A 27,569-nucleotide genomic window follows, 5' to 3' on the forward strand; every position below is an offset into this window, starting at 1 on the left:
TGACTATGCCCAGGGCTTTGATTATCGATCGGAGGTCTGGTCCCATGTTGGCGCGGAGGCGTAATGGGCTCTAATGGCGGCATATCAGTAAGCGATGCTTGCCGCATGGGCATCGCCGCCCTCCCCCGTTCGTCCTCGTCGGTTGTCGAGGTCGAACGGCGTGGGGGAGGGGGAGGGGGCGGACCGCCCTTTTGGACCGGTACCGGGAGGTCACCCTGTATGGCAGCGATGAGCCCGGGTCCAATGGTCTGCATGAGCTCAACGAATTGAGCTTCCAGCATGGACCGTAGCGAAGCCGATAAGGAGGGATCCGCACCGAAAGGGGGTCCTCCTGCACGGTCATCGCGTTCCTTCGAGGTCGAGTGCTTCTGCTTGGTAGCTTTCGGCACTTTGATGACCACTGGCGGTACTGTGGAAGGAAGAGGTACCTGAACCGAGGAGGCAGGCACCGACGTCGAGCTCGTGGATGGTGTCGGGATGAACGATGCCGGTTTCACCACACTCGATGCAGGAGGGGTCGATACCGGTTTCGCACGAACCGGGGAGGTATCAGATGAAGTGGAAGCTGAAGGATCCTTAGCTGCGTCCATCTTGAACATCGACTCCCACAATAGGCAACGCCATTTGAATGAGCATGCCGTAAGGGTAGAGCAAGGCCTGCACGATTTCGGAATGTGGTCAGGACCAAGACACTGCAAACAGCGTCGGTGCGGGTCCGTGAGTGAAATCGCGCGTTGGCACTTGCTGCACTTTTTAAACCCGGTGATTGGCCGGGACATAGGCCGGAAAATCTCCGCCGCGAGGTCGAAGCCAGTAGGCCTGAGCCACGTGGCCGGCCCATTCGACCCGCCGGAGGAAATAATCTTTTTTTTTTTTTTTTTTGTAAAACTGAAAAAGAAATGTACTATTAAGAATTAAAAGAAAGCGAAAAACGCGGACAAGGAAGGCAAATTTAACTGAATTCAGCTAGCGCATGATGAAGTTGAACTTCTCAGCTCCGCGGAAAGAAAAGAACTGAGGAGACACGCCCGGCTCTCCGGGCGGGAAGGCACCGGCGCATGCGCGGTGCGGGCATCTCGAAACTTTTAAGTTTCTACAAGCAACACGTGCTTGTGAGACGTCCGTATCGGGCTCTGTCTGATGACATCACCCACTAGTGAGAATACCTGCCTGCTTGTCCTGGGATAATCTGGGAACGGAGCTGTGGGACTGGGTGAAGAATAGAGATAGAAGCCGAGGGTGAGAGGAGCTGAGAGAAGGAACACGAAATGTGATTGCAGAAGGAAGTTGAGTATTCTGCCCCCACATATTGTGTACGCGCATTGCTTTGGATTTGTTGTTATAGCATTAAACTGCACTTCCTGTTTACTACAATTCTGAATTTCATAGGTCACCCTTTTGCATGTGATCTTCAGTCCCCTGTTAAATGTTTCTTTTCTCATTATAATCCTATATAATAAAACTCTAAGCGCACATGCGCACTTAGGGTTTCGTGTTCCCTGCCGCTGTGGTGTGTGATCCGTGGCCGGATTCTATTTTAGAATGCAGCGGCAGGGAACACTCTGGAGCTTCCCCCCTCCCCCACTCACTGCGAAAGAAACCGCTGTCGCCACCGCCGTTCCTTCTGCTCCCCTCTTTGGAGTGTGCAGTGCAGGCCAACAGGGTTCCTGGGCAGCTGAACGCAGTCTCCGGGCGGCCGCAGCCTCAGCAAACGCCGGTCTTCCTCCCAGCTCGGGTCCAGAGCCTTTCTGCCCCCAGCGAGAGGTTGAGTGTCACGTCTTCGCTCCCCCTTCCCACCCTCCCCGGCGCACCCGATCCCCCGTTGGGCCTCCCATCCGACCCTCCAACCGTGGTCTGGCTGGCTCCCTTAGTCCCTTGCCGCCGCCCCCCTTCCCTTCCCACGGTCCCGACAAACCTCTTGACTCTAGCAGCGGCTGCAGCACTCTAAACACGCTGCTTCGCGGCCTTCTCCTGCCCTGATTTGCTCTGCCGGTGACGCGGCAGAGGGAATCGCAGGCAGAAGGCCGCGAAGCAGCGTGTTTAGAGTGCTGCGGCCGCTGCTCGAGCTGGGAGGTTTCTGGTCCTCTCGCGGTGGAAGGGTCGGATGGGAGGGTATGTGGGGTCGGCTGCACTTCGGTGGTAGTGGCGATGGGGGGGGGGGGAGGGAGATGGAAACATGCTGCTTTCAAGCGTTCTACTGTACAGGGGGGAGGGAGGCAGGCAGGCTGGCTGGCTTTGGGGGTGGGGGGCACTGAGGGCACTAAAGACATAGGAGGCACTAAGGACATAGGAAGGTGGCACTGGGGGCACTAAGGACATAGGAGGCACTGAGGGCACTAAGGGCATAGGAAGGAGGCACTGAGGGCACTAAGGACATAGGAGGCACTGAAGGCACTAAGGACATAGGATGGGACACTAAGGACAGGAAGGAGGCACTGGGGGCATAGGATGGGACACTAAGGACATAGGAAGGTGGCACTGGGGGCACTGAGGACATAGGAAGGAGGCACTGGGGGCACTAAGGACATAGGAAGGTGGTACTGGGGGCACTAAGCACATAGGAGGCACTGAGGGCACTAAGGACATAGGAAGGAGGCACTGAGGCACTAAAGACATAAGATGGTACACTAAGGACATAGGAAGGGGGTCACAGAGAGTCAGGCAGGTATGGCACAACAGAGAAATACAGGCAGGCAGGGGGCCTGGGAGACAGAGACAGAAAGAAAGACAGCGTACACGGAGAGACAGAGACACAAAGAAAAAAAAAAGATAGACAGACATCTACTCTAGCACCCGTTAATGTAACGGGCTTAAACACTAGTAATAATAATAATAATAATTTATTTTCTTGTATACCGCCCAACCAATAGTTCTGGGCGGTTCACAACAGGAAAATACTGAGACATTTCAGCACATGGTACAGTTTCATAGAACACGCTATCTACGTACAATCTAAAATTATATAATAAAAGTATTTATTTATTTATTTATTTATTTATTTATTTATTTGGATTTCTATCCCGTCCTCCCAGTAGCTCAGAACGGTCTACAAAAGTAATACAATTGTTAAAAACATTCAAGTACAATATTAAAAATTATTAAAAAATTAAAACATACTATGACAATAAGAATAGAAACAAAAGACCTTATTTAAATATATCAAAATTAATATTCTTATTTGTCAAATAAATAGGTCCTTAATGATTTCCTAAATGTGAAGTAAGAATTAGATTGAACAATCATCGGACTTAGCCCTGGTCTCTGATCTTTTTGCCTCAAGTATGTCTGCCCCTCCCCCCACCTCTATTCCTGTAAACACAAAACGGAAAGTTTCCATCTTTGCCTCTGCCCTACAAGTAAATGGTGCTTCTTGTTCTCTCTACCCTCCGCATTGCATTGCCAGCTTTTACCGACTGTTTAAACGTTTATCACTGTTCAGTAGCTTATGCAATATCCCTTCTGGTCTGAGGGGTTTGAACTGAAGCAATTCATACAGACCCATCCTGTCTAGGCAGAATTCCTCTGGTTCAACCCCGCCTTTTTTTGCAGGAAGTGCCTGTTTGCATTAAATAACAGTTGGAAATTAAGAGTCTCCTAGTGAATGTGATTTTACTTACTGCTATAGTAAATAGGAATATACATTCTGCAGGGGGTGTCGATTACATAAACAGTACAACAAAGCAAGTGAAAAGATTAGTTTCTGAAGGCTGAAAAAACAGTTTCTTAAAAGCAGCTATAAAAACCCAACAACAACTGCAAACCAAGTTCTGACACAGTGCCAGTTTCTACAAAGGAACCTCCTAGCTTTTGAAATCAGATCAAGTTACAGGCAACTAGATGGCTTATAGCCCACACTTGGCCTGCCCTGCTAATTGTTTGGAGCAAATGCAAAGTTCAGGTTCAGTGTCTGGGGGGGGGGGGGGGGGGAGGGATATATCACAAAACATGCCAAAGATAATTCTATGTGGTTTACATTGTAAACAAAAAAGGGGAAAAGGCAGCATAAAATCAGACACAAACAAGTCAAGCACAAAAACAATATACTCGTCCAAGCGACAAAAAGAATCAAAGGACATGAGGGGAAACCCCATCAGGAAAAGTAATAAATTACAATATTCATTAAAAGGTAAATAAGGAAAGAGGGAATTGCAGGAGAAACAATAGGACAATAAGGAAAGTACAGTAAAAACAGGGCTGCACTCAGAAAGGATATGGGATTGAGGAAATGCCTGAAGGAAAAAGTGTGCTTCAAGACAGCTTTTATATTTTTGAAAAGAAGATTCTGTCTTAAGGTAAATAGGGAGGGCAAGATATGATGAAAAGAGGAGACTACAAGTAAATGCTGTTGAGAGGAGCAAACACACTTAGATGTATAAGGAACGTGCTTGAATCAAAATACTGAGAGCTTTTAGTGTTAAGGTCTGATAAACAATGATAGAATATTTGAGAAGAATCCGAAAATAGACTGGAAGCTAATGTGAAATGAACAACGGTATAACACGGTAAAAACGATTCTTCTCAAGTAATAATTTAACAGTGGTGTCCTGAACCAAGTAGAATCAACGGATTTGAGAAACGGGTAGACCTCCGAATTTTCTTATACCTCTAAACATATGTGAAGGTCTTGACCCTTGCGAAAGTCACCATAGGCTATCCGCAGGGGTAGGCAATTCCGGTCCTCGAGAGCCGGAGCCAGGTCAGGTTTTCAGGATATCCACAATGAATATGTATGAGATGGATTTGCATGCACTGCCTCTTTGAGAAGCAAATCTATCTCATGCATATTTATTGTGGATATCCTGAAAACCTGACCTGGCTCCGGCTCTCGAGAACCGGAACTGCCTACCCCTAAGATGAGCACTGAAACAGAAACAGCAAAGGCCTGTGCCTCTTAGCAAACAAGAGGCTGCCCTAAAGTTAGCGAAGACCAGCATAGAAGAGGAACAGACTGCTGCTGCTGCCAACACCACTGCACAGAAAACAGGGTGAACTGAATATTGGACATGCTTCAACAAGAAAAAGAGACAACTGCTGATGAGAGTCTGGCCAAGGGCCTTGAAGCAGGTCCAGACTAGGATAACAACGAGAGCCAGCAGTTCTTGCTCAATGTAACAAAGACCGTTTTAGCTCGTGTCTTAGAGCAGTGTCTCGCAAACTTTGTCAAGCCACGGCATGTTAAACGTAGCGGCTGCGGCTCGAGGCATCTGGAAGAGCACCTACATGACATCATCATGCCAACGTCCGCGTATGCGCAAAGGCCTTCCAGATTGGGGGGGGGGGGAGCCGCCAGTTGGTATGCCAGTAGGGAAGATGCGGAGAGAAGTAGAGACACTGGCACCAGCTGATTGCCTGCAAGATGTGCCTCTCACAGCGAGAAGCACGTCCTGCAGGCAGTCAGCTGGCACCAGCGCCTCTCCTCCTCCCCAGTGTCTCACGGCACACCTGAAACTTCAGAAGGCACACTGGTGTGCTGTGGCACAGAGTTTGCAATACACTGTCTTAGAGTAGGCCAGTGTACACGTGGTGTGACCTGGAAGAGTTTCCAGACCCAGTGAAACAAAGGGTCAACACAAAAGTATCGGGCATCTATGGGCAAAATTTTCAGCCTTGCAATCTGGCGAAATAATTTTCGAGCACTCTGAAATTTTGCCAATCTGCCCCTTCCACTGTAAAACTCCTAATTGGGCACCAATCATACTTAACTGGGTACATGGCTTTTTGAATATGGCCTGTCCTCTCTGTGGGCAAAGGCACACACCGATGGATCTCTGAGTCTATGTGGCTGTGAGGACCTATTCTTTCACTCTGCAGCCGATTTTAGTCCCCAGAAGCTGCCTAATGGTTAAACTGGCTCTGATGATGCAATACCCAAACAAAAAAAACTTGGGATGAGATATAACCACGTGGGTGATACATGGAGCAAATGCTAATACAAAAAACACCCAAGATGAATACACAATAGTTTTTTGAATTATTTATGCCTTTAAGTAGTTGGAGTTATCGCAACCAGTACAGTGATCAAAGTGCATTAAATGCATATTTTTCAGGGTTTTACCCCGTTGTGATCTTTAAACACCATTCAATTGGTTCTGAGCACTATTGACATTGTTAAGGTGTTCTTTGTATTAGCAACTGATGATGCAATGACAAAGCACAGCGATACCTGCCATTTATCCAGCCTAGGCTTTTATTTCTGATTCTTACCTTCTCTATTTCATCTAGGTAAGCGTCAATGAAATCTCGTTGTTGGGTTGGGTCCCGAGTTGCCTTGTGCTCTTCAACAATGTCTTTAATGAATTGAAGTATGTCCTCTAAATGTTTAAATACACTTTTTCCGACTCCTGGGATGTACTTTATTGCGGGAACCACATTAATAAGCTGGAGAGTAAGAAATATACAAAATAAAGTGAGGAAAAAGAGCTAAATCCTTCAGTGGGTATAAGCAATACTGAGGCCCCAAAGCTCAAAGCTCCGACACCAGAGTATTAAATACTGTTGTGTGAACAATTTTTCCTTCTTGGGTGGTGCTCAGCATAATAGCTTGACAAAAAAACCAAAACAAAACTGCTGGGGAATGTACAGGGTGCAGGAATTTATTCAATATAATCAACAAAAATCATAAAAACATATATAAAATGAATACATAAGCTACAATAATTATATCGCAAAACTAGTCCTAATATTCGTGTGGACTGGACTCGGCACAGTCTGTGTTTGGAAAAACACTTCTTCCTCAGGGGTCCAAAATACTGGTTTAGAGTATCAGAAACTCAGATTGGATTAAATAAACAAAATCAAAATTGAACAGGTGTGAAAATCTCCTGTCTAAGGCGCTGCACTATTAAGACCAGTTTTTGGACATAATTATTGTAGCCTATGTATTCATTTTATATATGTCATATATGTTTTTATGATTTTTGTTGATTTTATTGAACAAATTCCTGCAGCCTGTACATTCCCGTTTTTTGCTTTGCATTTTCACTGCAGTTTTTGTTGGTTCTTTTCATTTTGCCTTTGTTCAGTATAATAGCATGCACATTTTATGCATGTTATTTGTGCAAAGTAGCTCTGGTAAAAGGGGGAGGTAGAGTGCCTGGCACCTGCTCAGAAGAGCATATCACTAGGCGCAGCTCCTCCCACCCCTCCAATCTCATTACAGTCCCATTCATTTTGCCTCCATTTTCCTGCCGCTGCTGCTGCTCTCCCTCCTGCCGGCTTATCTTGATCAAGACTCCGGAGCTGTGAAATCAGAGGATGCCAACTCAGCTGGGGACTTTTTTTTTTTAAAACGAGTGCAGCTGTTGTGCATATGCTGTGCCGTGCATATGTTACATGAGTGCACAACAGCTGTGCCCATTAAAAACAAAACAACCCCCCCAAAAAAAGAAGTCCTTTGTAGCTTAGCCGCAGCCTTTGCTCTCCCTGCTGCAATCAGCTGAGCCATGATCATCTGCAAAGGACTTTTTGTTTTGTTTTGTTTAATGGGAACAGTTGTTCTGTGTGTTTTGTGTGCCTTACTTACACAATCTAAATACCGTTTTGCAAAATCTCCCCAAAAGAGAATTGAACACCCAGCAACAAGCACTGAACTCTGACACCATATGAAATCCAACGAAAGAAAAAGCCTCAGTTATACAGGAGGGGGAGCAAACCACCTAACCTTCCATCCATCATAGGCAGAAAAAACTTTCTTGGCTACTATATATATCTAGAGAAGTGCAAAAAGAAAAACATGAGAATCAATCTTATTTCTAATTCCACTGTGCACAACTGAGTTAGCAGTAACTACAAACTTAAACTGCAAGTTCAGGAAAAATTATGTGCAGTCAGCCAGCCTTACTTACACAACACATATATAGCAGACATGTGTGAAATTTTTGCCCTGTAAAAGGAGGGCATTCCTTTTTTTGCATTGCAAGGAGAACTCATTTAAATACTAATGAGGCCCTTGTGATGAAATCGCATAGAGTTCTCTGTGGCTGCTAGGAGGCTTGAGGGATTAACAGTTTATATGTCTGGAGGTGAATATGTAGGTTTCAGCGTATCTAACACATAAAAAAAGCAGCTTCGCTGGGTATTTAAGCTTATAAGTGCTATACATTTCATTCCAAATTGGGAAAATCTCTCTTCTTCAGAATCACAGGGCTTTGGAATAATCTTACTTCCCAATTACGGAATCAGGGCTCCTTCCAACTATTCCATAAGTACCTGAAAACAAGGCTTTTCACAAAACTGTAATGCTCTCCTCCCCCAATACTCAACCTCCATATCTAATGTGCTATTTCCTTCCTATATTAAGCTCTTGTAAACCGTGCTGAGCTCTATAATTATGGAGAGGATGCAGTATATAAACTTAAGGTTTAATTTAGTTTATTCAATTTACAGATCACATACATTAATGCAACTCCATGCAAACCTATAAACCCTAAACCTATAAACTTTACACCAGGGATGCCCAAATAGTCAATCGTGATCGATCAATAGATCGCAAAGGCAACGCGAGTCGATCGCGTTGCCATTGTGATCTTTTTCTCCCTGCTGCTTCCCCGAGCCAGGCCTGGCGCGTACAAGCGCCGGACTCACAAGACTTCATCTCCGATGTCAATTCTGACATCAGAGAGGAAGTTCTGGGCCAGTCAATCGCTGCCTGGATGCCTGGAACTTCCTCCCTGGCGTATGAATTAACGTCAGAGGTGAAGTCATGTGGGCCCGGTGCTTGTATGTGTCAGGCCTGGCTCAGGGAAGCAGCAGGGAGAACTTGGCATGGTGGCTTGTTGGGGGGGGGGGGGTAGGGAAAGAATCGGGGAAGTGGAGAAATCGGCGCGATGGCTTGGGGGAGGCAGGGGGAGAGAAAAAGAAAGACAGGCAGGCAAGGGGAGAGAGAAAGAAAGGCAGAAAGAAAGAGGGGGGCAGGGGGAGAGAGAAAGAAAGGCAGAAAGAAAGAGGGGGCAGGGGGAGAGAGAAAGAAAGGCAGAAAGAAAGAGGGGGGGGGGCAGGGGAGAGAGAAAGAAAGATAGGTAGGCAGGGGGAGAGGGAAAAAAGGCAGAAAGAAAGAAATATTGGCTTCACAGAAGAAGTTAGTGCAACCAGAGACTCTGATATCACCAGACAAAAAGGTAGGAAAAATGATTTTATTTTCAATTTAGTGAATCAAAATTGTTAATTATCATATGTATTCGGGGGGGGGGGTTTCAGAGGTCAAGGCAGATGAGTTTAAAATATGCAATATCACCTCAGTAACAACTATACAAAAATAGACAAATATACCCCCTCCCCTTTTACTAAACTGCGATAGCGGTTTTTAGCGCAGGGAGCTGTGCTCAATGCTCTTTGCAGTTTCCTGCACTAAAAGCCACTATCAGGATTTAGTAAAAGGGGGCCATAGTGCAAAATAAAGACAGCAGATATAAATTCTCATAAAACGGACACTTTTCTCTGCGTACAGTGTGCTTTGTGGGTTTTTTTTTTAAATTTTATTGTTGGTAGATCATTTTGACTTGGTCATTTTAAAAGTAGCTTGCAAGCCCAAAAAAAGTGTGGGCACCCCTGCCTTACACCATGCAAACCCTAAACCTCTAAACCCTACACCATGCAAACCTATAAACCTTACAAATGCAATAACATTACCCATCCCTTAAATGATATAACCTAAAGCCGAAATTAAATAAAAAAAGAAGATTGACCTAAAATTCCTATTCATGCATAAGTGCCCAATTTTACAAAACCAGACCTCCAGGAAGACAGACTAAGAAGAGACAAGCTATTAAAAATAAAACCCTCTGGGCTCAATTTTCAGCTGCTGGAGGTGACTATACTGAGTTAAGGCCCCAATTTATCAAGCTGCGTTAGGGTCGGGGTTTTTTTTTTTTTTTAGCTCAGGTCACTACGGTAAAAGCTCTGATGCTCATAGGAATTGTATGAGCATCGGAGCTTTTACCACAGCAGCCTGCAATAAAAAAAACCCTAGCGCTAATTAAAAAGGGGGCCTGAGTGTCGACATCTACATTTAAGTTAATATTCAGCATCCTCCTCCTTATAGATATCAGTACTGAATATATCTAGATCTATCTACAGTAGAGTGACCTCACAGGTTCTGTCTGTTTAGTTTAGCTGCTCTAAACAAAATAGAAAACTTACTATTCATTTAGGGCTTCTTTCACTAAGGTGCGCTAGCGTTTTTGGCGCGCGCTAAACGAAAAATACTATCGCAAGCTCTACGGAGGCATTAGCGTTTAGCGTGTGCGGCATTGTAGCGCGCGCTAAGACCGCTTGCGCACCTTAGTAAAAAGGGGCCCCTAGTAGTTGAAAATTGCAACTAAAAGTATAATTTTACAAAGACATTTTTGCGTGTATATGCTGATATTACTTGAAATGTATATATTTTTTAAAAACATGTGCGATGACTAGAGAGAAATTACAGCCTGTTCAAACGTCTGGTTCTCCAGCGTCTGGTCTGACAAATCAAACTTAGGGCTCCTTTTACTAAGGTGCGTTAGCGTTTTTAGCGTGCGCAAACCATGCGCTAAATGAAAAATACTAACGCAAGCTCTATGACTACTCTTATGTTCTTACACCATAAACTACTACATACCATACAATCAGGTTTCAGAAAACACTACCGCACTGAAACACTACTCAGTGCCCTGTGTGACAGAGAAAAGGCAGAAACTCTTAAAGCCCCTGGGTTTCAGCCTGCAAGCTATGAAATCCGCCCTGTCACTGCGAATAAACCCAAGAGTAGCGGTAACCAAGGACAGGAAAAGGCACTAGGAATTAAAGACATTCCTAGTCCAAATGCTTATTTGCCCTTGCATAACAAGGTGACCTGTCAAAAGTGCGATGGACATTGGCGCAACGACAATCATGCCCTGATATTTGCATGCAGGACAAGTGCGTGTCGCTGCTCTGACCGCTCTGAAGCCTTCCCGTTTGCGCTCTGAGGGGATGTGTGGGGGGGAAATCCCCCCCCCCCACACACACAACTCCTTGCGCTCTTGTTGAGGATGTTTTGGGAGGACTCCCCAGTACAATTAAAAGTTGCACTCTTCTTCCAAAGCAAGGTTCTTCTGCTCTGAGGGTGTGTGTAGGGGGGACCCCCCCTTCAATCACGCTCTCGTTCGGGGGATGCAGACATGGTCTCAGTTTGAAGATTGCTGTAATCTCCCCCACACACACTTATAATTTTGCCATGAAAAACTCACTCCCTTCATGCGCGCACTTGTTGGTGCGTGAATTTGATGGAGTGGAATTGTCGGGGCGCAATTGTCCCGTGCACTATTGACGGTGTACCACATAACAAAGGTCCTGTGAACAAGAGTCCGGTCCCACACTCCACATTTTCCACACCAGTCAAAGACAAGAGAGGGCACACAAACCTGCTGCCTAAGTTGCAGCCAATTAAAGCCTCAGATTCAACCTGTGGAGGTAGTTAAGCAGGTGAAGAATCCGAGACATGGAGAGCCTCATTTCAGGAGAATATCAACCACAGTAGGCAGCTGAGACCAGAAAGTTTTATTCCTTTGAAGCAACAGGGCAATTGCAGGCGCCCAACTCTTACAGCCACTAAAGAGAGAAAGGCTGACAAAAAAACCCTGCCAAGCAGATAAGTCTCTTCAGCAGAAAACAGAAAAACCTTCATTGACTGGGTACAGTGGGAATGAGCCATGGTTAGATGGAAGTATAGATTTACAGAAATGTATGTCTATTAGCGCAGATGATGACAGAGAAATGCAATTGGAGCCAGAAGTTCTGACTTAATGTATGAGTGGTTTCAGCAGGATTGTGATATTTATTAGTGCCAGGGGTCTCAAAGTCCCTCCTTGAGGGCCGAATCCAGTCCCCATCCCTCTCCCCATCTGTGTATATCAGCCTCTCACCTCCCAGCACATACGGCTCCTTCCGATTACTAATCGCCAAATGCATTACTCTGCATTCCTTTGCATTGAATTTTAGTTGGCAGATATTAGACCATTCCTCTAACTTTTGCAGCTCCTTTTTCATATTTTCCACTCCCTCCTCAATGTCTACTCTGTTACAAACCTTTCCTTCTAACCTTTCGGCAAGGGGTTGAGCACATAGAATCATGAGCAGTGTTAAAGCAACGTGTATTATACATGGCTCTGATTTAACTATGTTAGGGATAGAGTTTGCATGGAGCAAAGGCAAAGTCATGATTTATAAATATATTTTTTTAAAATACTTGCATACACATCAACTTTATATGCAAACATTTATATCTTCATCCAAAAACGCATAAACACCTGTGGCCTCAATCTAAGAATATAAGAATTGCCGCTACTGGGTCAGACCAGGTTTGATTTCTGCGACTTTATCCATAGTATCATACAAAGGCACGTACCACCTGTTATTCAGCATGTGGTGGTGGACTTGCTGACAGCTATGGATAAAACTGAACCTGGATATTCAATGTCTGGACATCAGCAATGAATATCCAGGATACGCCACCAACTTGGAAGTTATGCCTAGTATGTTTCAAGCTGGTTTGGGGACTAGCTCCTACATACCTGCTTCCTCACTTCACTCTATACAGTCCTACGAGACAAACCAGAAACAGCAACCTATTTGCATACCCGAGCATTACCGGCTGCAAATACAAAACCTTCCTGGATAGAACTTTTATGTACCAAACTAACAAACAACAACACTGGTTAGACAGCTACATAAATGGAGCAAGACTGACATATAATGCCTTTAGAAAAGCCATAAAAACTGCATTATTCAACAGAATTGTCACCTAAAAAAGTATCTACACCTAACACTACATATGTCCACTCCTGCTTTCAATTCTGAAATGTCTAACATTTTATTCTGCTGCCTTTTTAAGACTCTGTTTGCTGTATTTTCACTGCCTGTTGTAAGATTCCATATGCTGTATCTCTCTGCCTTTTTGTAAGACTCTATATGCTCTTTGTAAGATCCTCCATGCTGTATCACGGACCTTTTGTAAGATTCTATATGCTCTTTGTAAGATCCTCCATGTTGTATCACGGACCTTTTGTAAGACTCTATATGCTCTTTGTAAGATCCTCCATGTTGTATCACGGACCTTTTGTAAGATTCTATATGCTCTTTGTAAGATCCTCCATGCTGTATCACGGACCTTTTGTAAGATTCTATATGCTCTTTGTAAGATCCTCCATGTTGTATCACGGACCTTTTGTAAGATTCTATATGCTCTTTGTAAGATCCTCCATGCTGTATCACGGACCTTTTGTAAGATTCTATATGCTCTTTGTAAGATCCTCCATGTTGTATCACGGACCTTTTGTAAGATTCTATATGCTCTTTGTAAGATCCTCCATGCTGTATCACGGACCTTTTGTAAGACTCTATATGCTCTTTGTAAGATCCTCCATGCTGTATCACAGACCTTTTGTAAGATTCTATATGCTTTTTGTAAGTTTCTGTATACCTGTATCCTGGACTTCAACACATTGTAACTCGCTGTAACATTGTCCAGCTCTCTTCGGTGTGAACCACCTAGAAGTCTCACGACTATGGCAGTATAGAAGAATAAAGTTATTATTATTATTAAAGGCTGGGAAAGTGAATTCAGCAAAATTAGGTTCCAAGTAAATTTTTTTCACATCTCTCTCAAAAAAAAAAAAGTTGAAATTGTTGATATCATATTCTCCAGCCAGGACACTTAGATCAACGGAACAGCATTTGCCGACTATCCTTTCTCTAAAAATAATAGGTACCAGAAGAGCTACAATTTTTTCAGTCTTAGCACCCCAGCTTTGGAACAATTACCAATCTATCTACGTGGAGAAACCTCATTAGAAAAATTTAAAAGCATATTAAAATGCCACCTGTATAAAGACAAATACCCAATTTTAACCAGACCTTATGTATAGGTCACAATCTCCCTTATCCTCTTTATAGGCTTAGCCATATTTTTAAAACATTCTTCATCACCCTCCTAATGTTGTTTTTTCCCTAAATGCACTCTTACTTTCTTCAAAGATTGTAGTTCACCCCTTTTCCCTTTTGTATCGCTGATTTTAAATTGTCATACGCATTGAAGTTTTTGATATTGCGTGTACAACAAACTTTTAATAAACTTGAAACTTGGACTTGTTTAAGATAATATTTGTTAGCCTACCTGGGCAGTTAAACAAGACTCGGCTTTCATTTCTGCTTCAAAGAGATATATAAGTCTCAGTAACTTTTTATCATCATACTCAAAGCGTTCACCAAACACCATGGAACAAATCACATTACTGAGTGCACTGTTGATGAGGTAATGTACATCAAAGGGTTGACCTGAAGAAACAAATCATTGAGCAAATACTAGATATTAGAATTGCAGACACTAGGAGGGATATTTGTTTATTGGGTATTCGATATACAGGCAGTCCCCGGGTTAAGAACGAGTTGCATTTTTCAAACCGGTCTTAAGTTGAATTTGTATGTAACTTGGATGCTGTATAGTACACAGTCTATAAAAATATTAAACATTAAAGAACATTAAACATTAAAGAAACGGTCCTCAAAATAAAGTACTGTAGTTTAAATCAGTGGTTCCCAACCCTGTCCTGGAGGACCACCAGGCCAATCGGGTTTTCAGGATAGCCCTAATGAATATGCATGGAGCAGATTTGCATGCCTCTCACTTCCATTATATGCAAATCTCTCTCATGCATATTCTTTAGGGCTAGCCTGAAAACCCAATTGGCCTGATGGTCCTCCAGGATAGGGTTGGGAACTACTGGTTTAAATAGAAAGAAAGGATAGGAGGTTTAAACTTTACACTTCTTCATCTGTCCCACTGTTCCCTCTCCACCTCCACATCCAATATTTCTCCCTCTCTTCCCCATGCATCTCTACTTCACCCCTCTCCCACCACCATGTCCAATATTTCTCTCTCCCTCCCTATGCCCAACAATTTGCCACTTTCTTCGTTTCCTCAGTGCACCATCTCTCTTTCCCTCTCACTCAGACAACCATGCCCAACAAGTCTCCCTTTCTATTCCCTCCCCACCTCAGCATCTTTGTCCCTCACTCCCTCCATTGTTCTTTCCTATGTCTCAAGTTCAAGCTCCCTCCCTCCATTCTAAGTCCCAAGTTTATGCTCCCTTCCTCCTTTCTTCCTTCCATCCTTTGTCTGAAGTTTGTGCTCCCAATGCAACCCTCCTCCTCCCTTCCATGTCCCAACAAGCACCTCATTGTCTTTTCCTCAGTTCTGCACCCTAAATTTGTGACTTCCTCCCTCGGCTATTTACTAATTCTGGCCAGCTCCCTCCTCCAAGCTATACTTCCCTTTGCAACTATAAGACCACGGTTCCTGCACGCTGCTGACCCGGAAGCTTTTCCTCTAATGGAAACTTGGATAAAATCAAATGATGACCCTATTCTAAATGATCTCTGTCCAAACAATTATAAAATCTATTCTTTGAGTAGAATTGGGAAAAAAGAAGGAGTGGCGGCAGCCAAAAATGCAAACAAGATGCTAGCAATTATTAAAAAAAGAGATGGTGAATAAGGCTAAGAATGTTATAATGCCTCAGTATTGTTCCTTGATGCAACCTCACCTGGAGTACTGTGTTCAGTTCTGGTCGCCTTATCTCAAAAAAGATATAGCGGAACTAGAAAAGGTTCAAAGAAGAGCGACCTAAGATGATAAAGGGGATGAAACTCCCTTGTATGAGGAAAGATTAAAGGGGTTAGGGCTACAAAATCCTGACTTTTCCATGGCTTTTAGATTTTCATATTTGATGCACTTTAAGCCAATTGTTTTCTTGCAACAAGTTTTTTTTATTTTATTTTGCATATTTTAAGTCTTGTTCTTTTAAGTGCACACCTCTATATGTGTTTCTTTTTTAAAATTTACCTCCGGTACATATCATATTTGTATGTATTGTGACATTTCCGCTTCCCGAGACGGTCATGTCAAAGTGAAACCCCGGTCTCAGTCTCTTACTCGAGACCAGACTCTCACTGAGAAGGATCAGGAAGAAGATCCTGAAAGCCTAGCTGCCTATCCTGAGTCTTCTAGCCTAGAGCAGTGCCCTGAGTATAGGTTAACTGCCCGGCCCAGAAAAGCTTCCAGTCACACTAAGGGGTTTAATCAAGCTCCCAGTGATATTCTGCCCTGTAGCCTGAGGGGGAGCCCAAGAACCCACAAGCTAGGCACACGATCACCCAGTGTAGGGCGTGGCCCTAAGCCTGTTAAGCAGCTCTCCAGAGCATTAAAGGAGGCTGCCCAAGAGAGTCTGGGAGAGAGAGTTCTCCGGGCCAGGAGAAGGCCAGACCTCACTCCAGAGCCAATGGAGTGTGAGGCTCCAATGCCTCAGGAACCAGCAGAGCAGCTGGATACCCCAGAAAGCATGGACCTGGATGAAGGGTGTATGCTGGAGACCGTTATGGAAGAAGCCATGGATGTGGGCTTGGCAACTTTCCACTAAACACTACAGGTACAAGGCTGTACAGCAATAATAGTGGAGAGGAGTTTTTGGCAGAACTGTTTTGATTGTTTGTGCTGTAAAAACAAGCTTAGAGCAGTGCTGCACCAGCTTGATTGGATTGCTACATTGCAGCTGTGCAGGAGCTCCAGAGAAGCCCAAAGGACTGTGAGCTAATCAGGGCTGGAAATTTAGGAGCCTGCAGTAAGGCTTCAGTTTTGTCTTTTGTTTTTGCTTAAAGTTTACTTTATATTCAAGAATGTAAAACACCTGGTGAAGAAACTGGACTGTGTTGGTTAGTAAGCCCAGGACTCCAGCTCACGGCTGGATAAGTGCTTAAGAGACTAATTGTGCAGTGTTTTTCAGAGACTGTGTGATCAGGTAGAGCAAGTCCTAAAACCTGGACTGGAAGCATACCTGATAGAAAGCTTGCTGTGCTTTCACTGGACTGGGGTGAAAGTTAAAAATCTTTTTGTTTTCTGTTTTCTTTCTTTTTGCCCTTGTTTGGGAAGAAAGGAAACTTGGACTATAATAATAGCTGATATGATTTATGTGGCAAGTGACTAATTAAACTTCTCACATTATTGTGTTCAACTTGACTCACGGTGCTTTATTTTTAGCAAAGCCCAAGATAGTGAGACACCAGTGAGGTCTCTCCCTTTGGGAGCCACGTCAGGAGTGTGCTACCCTCTACCGGAGGTCTTCTTAACTTTACCAAGACCCGGGCAGGTGACAGTATCTATATGTATCTTTAATTGTTGTTCTGTTCTTTTAGGCTACTTTTACACCACTGAGGAACACGGACCGTGTTGGGGGTACAGTATATGTGCTATTAAGAACATAAGAATTGCCACTGTTGGGTCAGACCAGTGGTCCATCGTGCCTAGCAGTCTGCTCCTGTGGCGGCCCCTAGGTCAAAGACCAGTGCCCTAACTGAGACCAGCCCTACCTGCGTACGTTCCAGTTCATCAGGAACTTGTCTAACTTTGGGCTCTTTTTACTAAGTTGTGTTAGCGTTTTTAGCACATGCAACATTTTAGCATGCGCTAAACCCGTGCTACACGGCTAGAACTAACGCCAGCTCAATGCTGACATTAAGGTCTAGCGCAGGCAGCAATTTAGAGTGCCCTATTCTGCACGTTAAGCCCTAATGCGGCTTAGTAAAAGAAGCCCTTTGTCTTGAATCCCTGGAGGGTGTTTTCCCCTACAAAAGAATTTTACATGCCCGCCACGTTTTGTTTATATGTATACCTGTGCAAATTTTAACTGAAATTATATATTTTAAATAAACGTATTTGTTCACACAGTGGTATGACCACTGTGTCCCTTCCCCACTTCCTTTTCTGATGTTAACATACTGCAGAAACTTCATATGAATAAAATTTAACATAGTGCAATAATGTGTTCAACATATTAAAATAGGAATAGACCATTTGTGATCAACATTCTGTAACTTGATTGTGTGTAAAAGGAGAGTATTTATGTATTTAACCCCCCCCCCCCCCATACACACACACACACACATACACTTTTATCAAGCTGAATAAAGGATTTTTATTGCAGACCGCTGCGGTAAAAGCTCCGACGCTCATAGGAATTCTATGGTCGCCAAAGCTTTAGCCAAAGCAGTCAGCGATAAAAAAAAAAAAAGCCTTACGCAGCTTGATAAAAGGAGGCCTAAATTAGTACTCAGCAATGCCGTACAAGCCACTCAATATGAGAATGCTATCCAAAAATAGAATTGCAGCAATCCTGAAAATTTAAGATAAAAATGCATAGTAGTAAAAAAAAAAAAAAAAAAAATAGTAAAATTGAACATAAAGCATTTTATCAGTTATGTGTGGTTCATATGTAACTTACCACTGTGGAGATTAACACAATTTAATAGGCGTCTATATTAACATGGAAGATTTCTGCATAAATGATTAAAGTAAATATGCACTAACATAGCGCACATTAATAGCTCTTTGCTGAAAGACTGATGTAGTTGTGAGGTCATTGCCCAATCTTGGCACTTCCTCACCTAGTGAGGGAGTATAGTACCAAAACATTTGGGTGAGGGTAGAGGTTAATAAACAAAACAGCAGTTCTCTTATCAGAAATGTATTTGCATTTCAGTGCCATAATCTGCAAAGCATTACAATGTGTCATTGTCATTCCTCCTTTCTTTTCATTTTCCAGAAGTTAGACATACCTTCTTTGGATTCAAATACCGAACAGAGAAATCCAGCTTCCTCAACTATCCTCTCCTCCACAGACTTCTTACCCAGGCCAAAGTTTCGCAGCGTGGAAAGTGAAAACCTTCGCTGCTCCTTCCAGCCATTGCCATACCTTGCTATGATCACTCCTGTAAAATATTCACCAATACTGCAGTTTGTATGACTCAATTCTTGCAGCACAAAAAATGTAACCCTATGAACACAACAGTTGCCAATACATCCAATATGCAAAACTATCTATAATTGGCTAGACTGATAAATCCTCAGGGAGACTGTTTGGCCCTGAAAAGATAGAAATATAAACCTATTAGAAATATAAACGGACATCAGTATGAGCTCTCAGAATGCAAACGAGGGATTTTTGAGCTCAGGCAGCAACTCATGGGTGACCAGCACCAGACAAAAGTCTAAATAAGCACTGCCTCATACATCATCTAGTCCCGAATGTGCAAACCACACAAATAAGTAAAGTGCTGAAAATCAGGGTCAAACAGTCCCTCCTGGGAAATTTAACTGAGGGCTGTATGAGCCCCCAAGAAACTGCCTTGTAAATATAATAAAGTGCAAAGTATGGTAAAGTGTAAAGTGCTATAGATAATCCAAACTAAGAAAATTGATAAGAAATACACTCTAGGATAAAAGGAAAGAACCCCTCAAAATTTCTTGGTATCTTAATGAATAAATTGATAGTGTCACCCAAACATATAAATCTTAATAAATAAATTGATAATGTCACACCAACAAACTGTAAGAGCATAAGATTCCTCATGCAGTACACTCTAATTACAGAATAAAGAAACAAAATCTACATACCTGTCTATAAATCTATAATTTTTAATCTTCAGCATTTTGGAGACAGATATCATTTTATGGCTCACCTTCGCAGTTCTTCTTCAATCCCAGGTGTTCATATATTGGGAACGGTGGGCGGTCGGCAATGTCCTCTGACTTAATGACCAACGCTTGTTTCATCACCTTAAAGCCATTCAGCACCACCACATTAGTCCAGCAAAACTGCAGACTGTAAACATCCCCATATTTTTTACTCATCTGCAATGAAAAAAAAAATTGAGAAAATCGGAAAAGACTGGAAATATGTACATACATTCTATTTAGTTTTATTATTAAACCTTATTGAGTTTTCAATCTAACAACAGTGCAGAAAATAATACATGAAGTAATTTGAAAAACAACACTTACATCCTTCCAGAAATACATGAAAAACCCTTTTTTAACCCCTCCCACCCACCCAGGGATCAATGCAATCAAGAAAAACATGCAATATTACGTTCATTTATTTAATATACCCTTCCCAGTATAATATCCTTTTTTTTTCAAATTCTTTATTCACTTTTAAACTACAGTTGTGCACAATAATTAACACATTTACATAGAATATTACAATTAAAGCACGTTAAACTTACAAGAATTTATAACAAAAATTATTTCCTCCCACCCTTCCACCTGTTAATCAATAAATAGATACCTACAACAAATATCTAAACATCCCCCTTAAATCAATTCCAAAACGTGCCCCCCTCCCTGGATGTGTAATATCCTAATTAAATAAAATATACAAGTTTATTAGGATTTTATATACTGCCTATCAAGGTTATCTAAGCGGTTTTTACAATCAGGTACTCAAGCATTTTCCCTCTCTGTCCCGGTGGGTTCACAATCTATCTAACGTACCTGGGGCTATTGAGGATTAAGTGACTTGCCCAGGGTCACAAGGAACAGTGTGGGGTTTGAACCCACAACCCCAGGGTGCTGAGGCTGTAGATCCAACCACTGCGCCACACATATCTCTCTCCCTCCCACCCCCTTCCTGGATGTGTGATCATAACCAGAAGTACAGTAAAGAAATAATCCATTCAATTTAAGTCAATAAAATTAGTCAACAGACCCCACGCCATTTGAAATAACTTATTGTTACCTCTTTGATCAGATATCATTTTCTCAAACCTATAACACAAACATAATGAATGCCACCAAAAAGTAAAATTTAATCGGTCAAAACTCTTCCAATTTTTTTGTGACCATTTGGATGGCTAGCCCGGTCATAATACCCAACAGTCTATTTTTATGTCTATCTATTGTAGGCTTAGAGGATAGCAATATCCCACAAATTACCGCTTCATACGTCAGCGGAATCACAATCTCCAGAATCAGATTAATATGTCCCCAAATAGATCTCCAGAAGTAAAGTATCAAAGGACAATAGAATAATAAATGATCCAGTGTCCCTATGTCCAGATGACAGCGCCAGCATCTATTAGATTTTGAACTATCTAACTTTTGTAATCTAACAGGGGTCCAAAAACTTCTATGTAACAAAAAAAAAACCAAGTTTGTCTCATAGATGCTGACATTGTACATCTTATCCTCCAAGACCAAATCTGTGGCCATTGAGACACAGAAATCTGCTGCTTAATCTCAATGCTCCAAATATCTCTCACAAACTTGTTTTTGGTTTCTTATTCATATAACCAGATATTAATTTATACCACTGGGCGGCCTGATGCCCTAGGAAATCTGTCTGGAAGCATAGGACCGGCAAGCTAAGTGATTTTTTAGATTTTGCCAATCAGGGAACCCCTTCTGAATGGCTTGCTCCAACTGCAACCATTTATAAATTTGAGACTTTGAAATACCGAATGATTGTTGCAGTAGTGAAAAATCAAGCATTTTCCCATTGGATATCACATCATCTAGCGTACGTATGCCTGCCTGTAACCAATGCATCCAGAGGATCTTAGACTCACCAATTTGAATCTTGGAGTTCAATCATAAGGACTGACACGTGGACTTTTCTACTGGAATATCTGTTAAGTTGTTAATAAATTGTAAGGTGCTCCCTGTGGCAAATAAGATACTATTGTGCTTATAAATTCTGATATTCACCATATGACATAATCTTAATGGTGTTCATAAGTTGCCATTCTAAAAAAAGCCAATCAGGGAGATGTTCCGTGAGCTCAGGAAGGATCCAATGCATACACTGACACAGTATATAGGCCTGATGGTACCTATAAAAATTTGGAAAATTTACCCCACCCGTCACAATTGGTTTTTTAAAGATACTAAAGCAATTCTAGCAGTTTTACCCAGCCAAATAAATTTAGTAAGAATACTATTTAATTTCTTATAAAAGGACCCCTGAAAATAAACTGGCAATATATTCATTCTACATACATACATTCTATTTTAGTTGTCAGTGAAACAAGTAGTAGTACATCATTGAACAGAGTTTTTGAAACTGAATCTATATATATAAAATCGGAGGTATGTATGTGTGTATGTATGTGTGTGTGTATGTGCCGCGATCACGCAAAAACGGCTTGACCGATTTGAACGAAACTTGGTATGCAGATCCCTCACTACCTGGGATGATATGTTCTGGGGGTCTCGCGGCCCACCTGCACACGTGGGCGGAGCTACAAACAGAAAATCAGATTTCACCCATTCATGTCAATGGAAAAAAATGTAAAAAGCTGCCAACACAAAAACGGCTTGCCCGATTTGAACGAAACTTGGTATGCTGATCCCTCACTACCTGGGGTGATATGTTCTGGGGGTCTCGCGGCCCACCTGCACACGTGGGCGGAGCTACAAACAGAAAATCAGATTTCACCCATTCATGTCAATGGAAAAAATGTAAAAAGCTGCCAACGCAAAAACGGCTTGCCCGATTTGAACGAAACTTGGTATGCAGATCCCTCACTACCTGGGGTGATATGTTCTGGGGGGTCTCGCTGCCCACCTGCACACGTGGGCGGAGCTACAAACTGAAAATCAGATTTCACCCATTCATGTCAATGGAAAAAATGTAAAAAGCTGCCAACGCAAAAACGTCTTGCCCGATTTGAACGAAACTTGGTATGCAGATCCCTCACTACCTGGGGTGATATGTTCTGGGGGTCTCGCGGCCCACCTGCACACGTGGGCGGAGCTACAACCTGAAAATCAGATTTCACCCATTCATGTCAATGGCAAAAATGTAAAAAGCTGCCAACGAAAAAACGGCTTGCCCGATTTGAACGAAACTTGGTATGCAGATCCCTCACTACCTGGGGTGATATGTTCTGGGGGTCTCGCGGCTCTCCTGCACACATGGGCGGAGCTACAAACAGAAAATCAGATTTCACCCATTCATGTCAATGGCAAAAATGTAAAAATCTGCCTACGCAAAAACGGCTTGCCCGATTTGAACTAAACTTGGTATGCAGATCCCTCACTACCTGGGGTGATATGTTCTGGGGGTCTCGCGGCCCACCTGCACACGTGGGCGGAGCTACAAACAGAAAATCAGATTTCACCCATTCATGTCAATGGAAAAATTGTAAAAAGCTGCCAACGCAAAAACGGCTTGCCCGATTTGAACGAAACTTGCAACACATCTTCCTTTTCAGTTTAAGAGCTTGTAAATTCCAGTGAGACTTGCATTCTCTATCACAATCAACAAATCACAGGGACAGACTATTACATACTGTGGAGTGGATTTAAGATCCCCCTGTTTTTCCCATGGTCAACTCTATGTTGCTTGCTCAAGGGTGGGTTCACCCAAGAATTTATATGTTCTTGCTCCTGGAGTTGAAACTAAAAATGTTGTTTATAATCAAGTTTTGTGTTAGTTGTATTGTATTCATTTTGTCAAATATTTCACATTATAATTTGAATATTGTACTTTTTATAAAGCTGTAAAAAAATAATTTCATTCACCACTATAAAGTATCTTTATTTGAATCCATTTACAGTGTTATTGCTATAATTAAATACCCGTGCAACGCCGGGGCATCAGCTAGTAGCCTAATAAATGGATACAGATATGTGCTACAGTAGACTCTCAGTTAACCGGCACCCAAGGGGATTCATAGATGCCGGATAAATATAGTTTCTGGTTGCTTGAGAGTTACTAAAAAACCAGGCCTAACTAATACTATACCTCAGTTTCTTCAACCGCCAGGTAGGAGCCCTGCAAATCTCCCAAGAAACAGCTGATGACTCTGCTCAAGAGGACAAAATACCTCTGGTAGAATGAGCCTGCACCACATGGGGGGGCTTCCTTCCGGCCACCACATAAGCTGTGGAAATGGCCATACAAATCCACCTGGAAATGGTGGCCTTAGAAGCTGGCCTACCTTTGTGGGAAAGCCTTGCTAGAACAAACAGGTGGTCAGAGAGGCAAAACTTTTTGGTGACCTCCAGGTTTCGCAACAAGATCCTGCGCACATCCAAGGACTATAACACCCGGTTCTGCTCCCTCGAACCAGAGGAAGCAAAAGCAGGAAGTTGGACTTCCTGATTCATATGGAAAGCAGAAACCACTTTCGGAAGAAAAGAAGGAACAGTGCATAGCATCACACTGGAATCCATAATACACAGAAAAAGATCCCAGCAGGAGACAGCCTGAAGCTCTGAAATCCTACAGGTCGATGTAATAGCTACCAGGAAGATCATCTTGATTGTGAGATCCATAAGCAACGCCTACTCCAGAGGCTTATATGGCAGACCAGCCAGAGAACCAGGTTAAGATTCCAGGTCAGACAGGGAAGGTGCTTTGGAGGCCTAAGTTGCAGAGCATGTCTAGATGAGCATGTCAGAGAAGGAGGACCCGTACACGAAAGACCGGCAATCTGCATCCAGAGCGAAGCTACCACTAGGACTTCAGACCATCTTGCAGAAACTCCAGGACACGAAGAATCGATGGAATAGACGGGTCCACCTGTCTCAGGGTGCTCCAGGCCTGATAACATCTCCAAGCCTTTGCATAGGCCACCACTGTGGATTTCCTTTTGAGGTGAAGCAATGTGGCAATCACAGCCGAAGACTAGCCCCAGCTAGTCAAGACTGCGCGCTCAAGAGCCATGCCGTAAAACCAAAGCGGTCCGGATCCTGCATCGCAATTGAACCCTGCATGAGGAGGCAAGAATGTCAAGGTAGCAGAGCCCCCTTCTAGCTGGAGCCGAAACAAGTCAGCATATTACGCCCACCTCTGCCAATCAGGTTTGACCAGGATCACCGGACTCTGTGGGCCACTACCTGTCTCTTCAAACGCCACACCTTCAATGCCGTCCTCGCAACAGCGGCAAAAGAACCGAACTGCTTTCTTGTTGGCTGCAGTCGTCATGAAATCATGTGATTACAAAGTTACAGAAATCTAGTTCTGCTCTAACTGCTACAGTTGTTGCAAGTCAACAAATTATTACCTCAGTGTTTGAAAGTAGTGCTGCCCGATTTCCGATTCGAACCGATTCACCGATTCACTTTGGGTGAATCGATTCATTTAAAAAAAAAAAAATTGGCCTGGCCAATTCGGGGCCCAACCCTCCTCCCCATGTCTTTAGGTCTCCTAAAGCACGAGCAGCAGCGCTGCCTCTTGCTGGCTGTCCACTGCCGCTCCTGCTTTAGGGGGTGAGGGGGGTCAGTCAGGAAGTGCAGCAGTGCATCGGCTGTGGGTTTCCTGTTTCGGTTTCTTTTTTTTCCACTAACTAAAAGGGACCGAGCCTGCCTTAGAGCCGCCAATAGGAATTCATGCTCCGGGCTTGACGTTGAAGGAAAACCAACGGTAGTAGGCCCAAGAAGCAGGCACAGGATTCCCCTCCCCCCCTGTTGCACTGAGCAATATGGAGGAACTGGTGGTGGAGGTTCGGGGACCGAATGTAGCCTTTTACAAGGTATTGGAGATATGCCCACCATTTAGTTGGAGTGTTTTTTTTGGTTCCTGCTTTCCGGTGGCTGCTGCTGAGGTCCCTTTGCATTCTCGCACCACTTAGCTTGACTATAAGTTCAGCCGCTACGATCCCAGTCAAATTATACTTGAATCCACAAGAGGTTCTAGAAGCCTGGCACCCCCAGGAATCTGCACATGAGTTGTCAGAGGATGGTGTAGGGAAACCTTCAGAGCCCCTCTCCAAACCTCAGGGGCATGTGGATGTGACCCTATACAAGTAACATTCTCCTTTTTGTAAAATTCCTTCACTCCTTTTTAAACGTACACCATTCCACTTTCACTTTGCATGTACTGCTATTGTCTTTTGGAATAAGACTAGAGCAAGATTAATCACAGCAAAAGGGAACCTAGAAGAGGCACTTAGGCCTGGTCATAGAAGTAGGGAAGGGGGGGAGGAAATAATCTCTAGCTTTGCCACAGTCATAAGGGGAAGGAGAGATGTATTATTTTCCATAATTTGGAACATAAGAAGTTGCTGTACTATCTGTCTAATTATTCTGTCATTTCTTGAATTTTTCTGCATTCTGTTAAGAAGTGCTTTGCTTTCACTCTAATAGCTCAGGTCTAGAATTGTAATGGCCTGTAGATGAATTGTAGCATGACATGTTTCTGAGGTGGAGCTCTTTTGTGTGTGTTTCAGATGAACTGAGTCAGAAAGAATTTGTGAGGAAGAATTTACCAGACTGCTGAAGTGCTGCCATTTGTCGCCTTTGTGTGATGGGATATCTAGATTTGAGCTGCACTGACTTTACCTATGAAATGTTAGCACTGCAAATCAGTAGCTAAACTAGAAGTCCTTTTTATTGGGGGGGGGGGGGGGAGGGAGACAGCCAAGTAGAACAGCCTGCAGAGGATCACCAGTGCTGTAGCGATCCTAGTAGGCTGTTGTGATTTGAATAATGACCAGACAACAAAAGGTAGAAAAAATAATTTTTTTTTCTGTTTTGTGATTACAGTGTGTCAGATTTGAAATTTGTATCCTGCCAGAGCTGGTCTTAGACCACGAACGTGAGCTAGGATTTAATAGAGAGAGGAAAAGTTTGTTTATTTTGTTTACACCACAGCGCCAGTGTGGGTAGGAGAGGGCAAAGGGGGTGAAGAGTCTATAAAAGGGGTGAACAGGCTATAAAATAAGCCTACCCAATTGGGCAGGAAAATCGAATCGAATCGGCAGCACTATTTGAAAACTATTATATTGTGCCTCCAAGAGATTAGAGAAATTAGAAAGGAAAACAGATAAGATGCTTACTCATAGGAAACATATATTTACGGAAAATTCTTAGCAAATTAAAGAAATAAATGCAGGAAGTGTTATATATATTATTAAGGAAGCTCTTTCTCCTTTTCCCAAGGCTTATGAAGGTTTAATTGAAATGTGTTGTTTTTTTTTTTTCTTTTTTAAAGATGTCAGTCGGATTTTACTTGTATTCAGAATCTTTTAAAGCCTTGTTCATGTTCTTTTTTTTTTTAACATGACATTTCATAATGTCTGTTAAGGCAAAAGTGATTCTGAAAAAAATATTCCCTCTACTAAAAAAATAATTAAAAAAGTGCCCTGTAAGCTTTAGTTGCAAATATTTTTGCGAGTGCTAGCATATCTTTCCTCTGTTGAATCTTGCCCTGTGAAATTCACAAAGTCATCTTTCTTCTGTCATTTGGACCTTCAAAGACATTTCCCATGCCAGTACCTACTCCCTAACTTTAACAAAATAAGAAGAGAATCTCTCTCCTTTCTAAATGTCTTAGACATAAACCAGTTTTGGAAATGCTGAAACTAAAATACAGTGGTGCCTCACACAACGAACTTAATTCGTTCCAGGAGCAAGTTTGTTATGCGAAAAGTTCGTTATGTGAAACGCGTTTTCCCATAACAATACATGTTAAAAAAAATAATTCGTTCTGTAGCATAAAATATGCTAAGATGACATAAAAAAAGATAAATTTGTCAAAATGGTGAAAATGGTGGTCTTGCTGAGGCCAAACTCTTTGACGAGGTCACACTGTTTTACCCCACATTCACTCCTTCTAATTATTTCCCGTTTCATTTCAACAGAAATCACCTTCCTGCTTTTTTTAGAAGCCATGATATATAAAAAATATTGAGTTTATCTTAAAAGGACGACTGTATACAGTGAGAGAGGGCAGTTAAGCGCAGTGACTAACGACTGCCTGCAGTGCCTGCGCGGAAGGATG

General features: G+C 42.8%; 1 protein-coding gene across 2 annotated transcripts in view; it reads right to left on the reverse strand.

Annotated features, from left to right (window-relative positions):
* Window positions 1–27,569, reverse strand: part of LOC117353427 (cytochrome P450 2D15-like) — a 99,351-nt gene that overhangs the window by 52,327 nt on the left and 19,455 nt on the right. For both annotated transcript variants that reach the window (XR_004537936.1, XM_033929346.1), the window contains exons 2-5: window positions 19,522–19,693; window positions 18,619–18,771; window positions 14,126–14,286; window positions 6,205–6,378 (exon numbers count right to left, since the gene is read on the reverse strand). Coding sequence is in view for 1 of the 2 variants with exons in the window: in XM_033929346.1 (XP_033785237.1) it covers window positions 6,205–6,378; window positions 14,126–14,286; window positions 18,619–18,771; window positions 19,522–19,693 (660 nt within the window). In the remaining variant the exon portion in view is untranslated. The remainder of the gene's footprint in view (window positions 1–6,204; window positions 6,379–14,125; window positions 14,287–18,618; window positions 18,772–19,521; window positions 19,694–27,569) is intronic.

Source organism: Geotrypetes seraphini, chromosome 2, assembly GCF_902459505.1.
Source record: "Geotrypetes seraphini chromosome 2, aGeoSer1.1, whole genome shotgun sequence".
Taxonomy (NCBI): domain Eukaryota; kingdom Metazoa; phylum Chordata; class Amphibia; order Gymnophiona; family Dermophiidae; genus Geotrypetes; species Geotrypetes seraphini.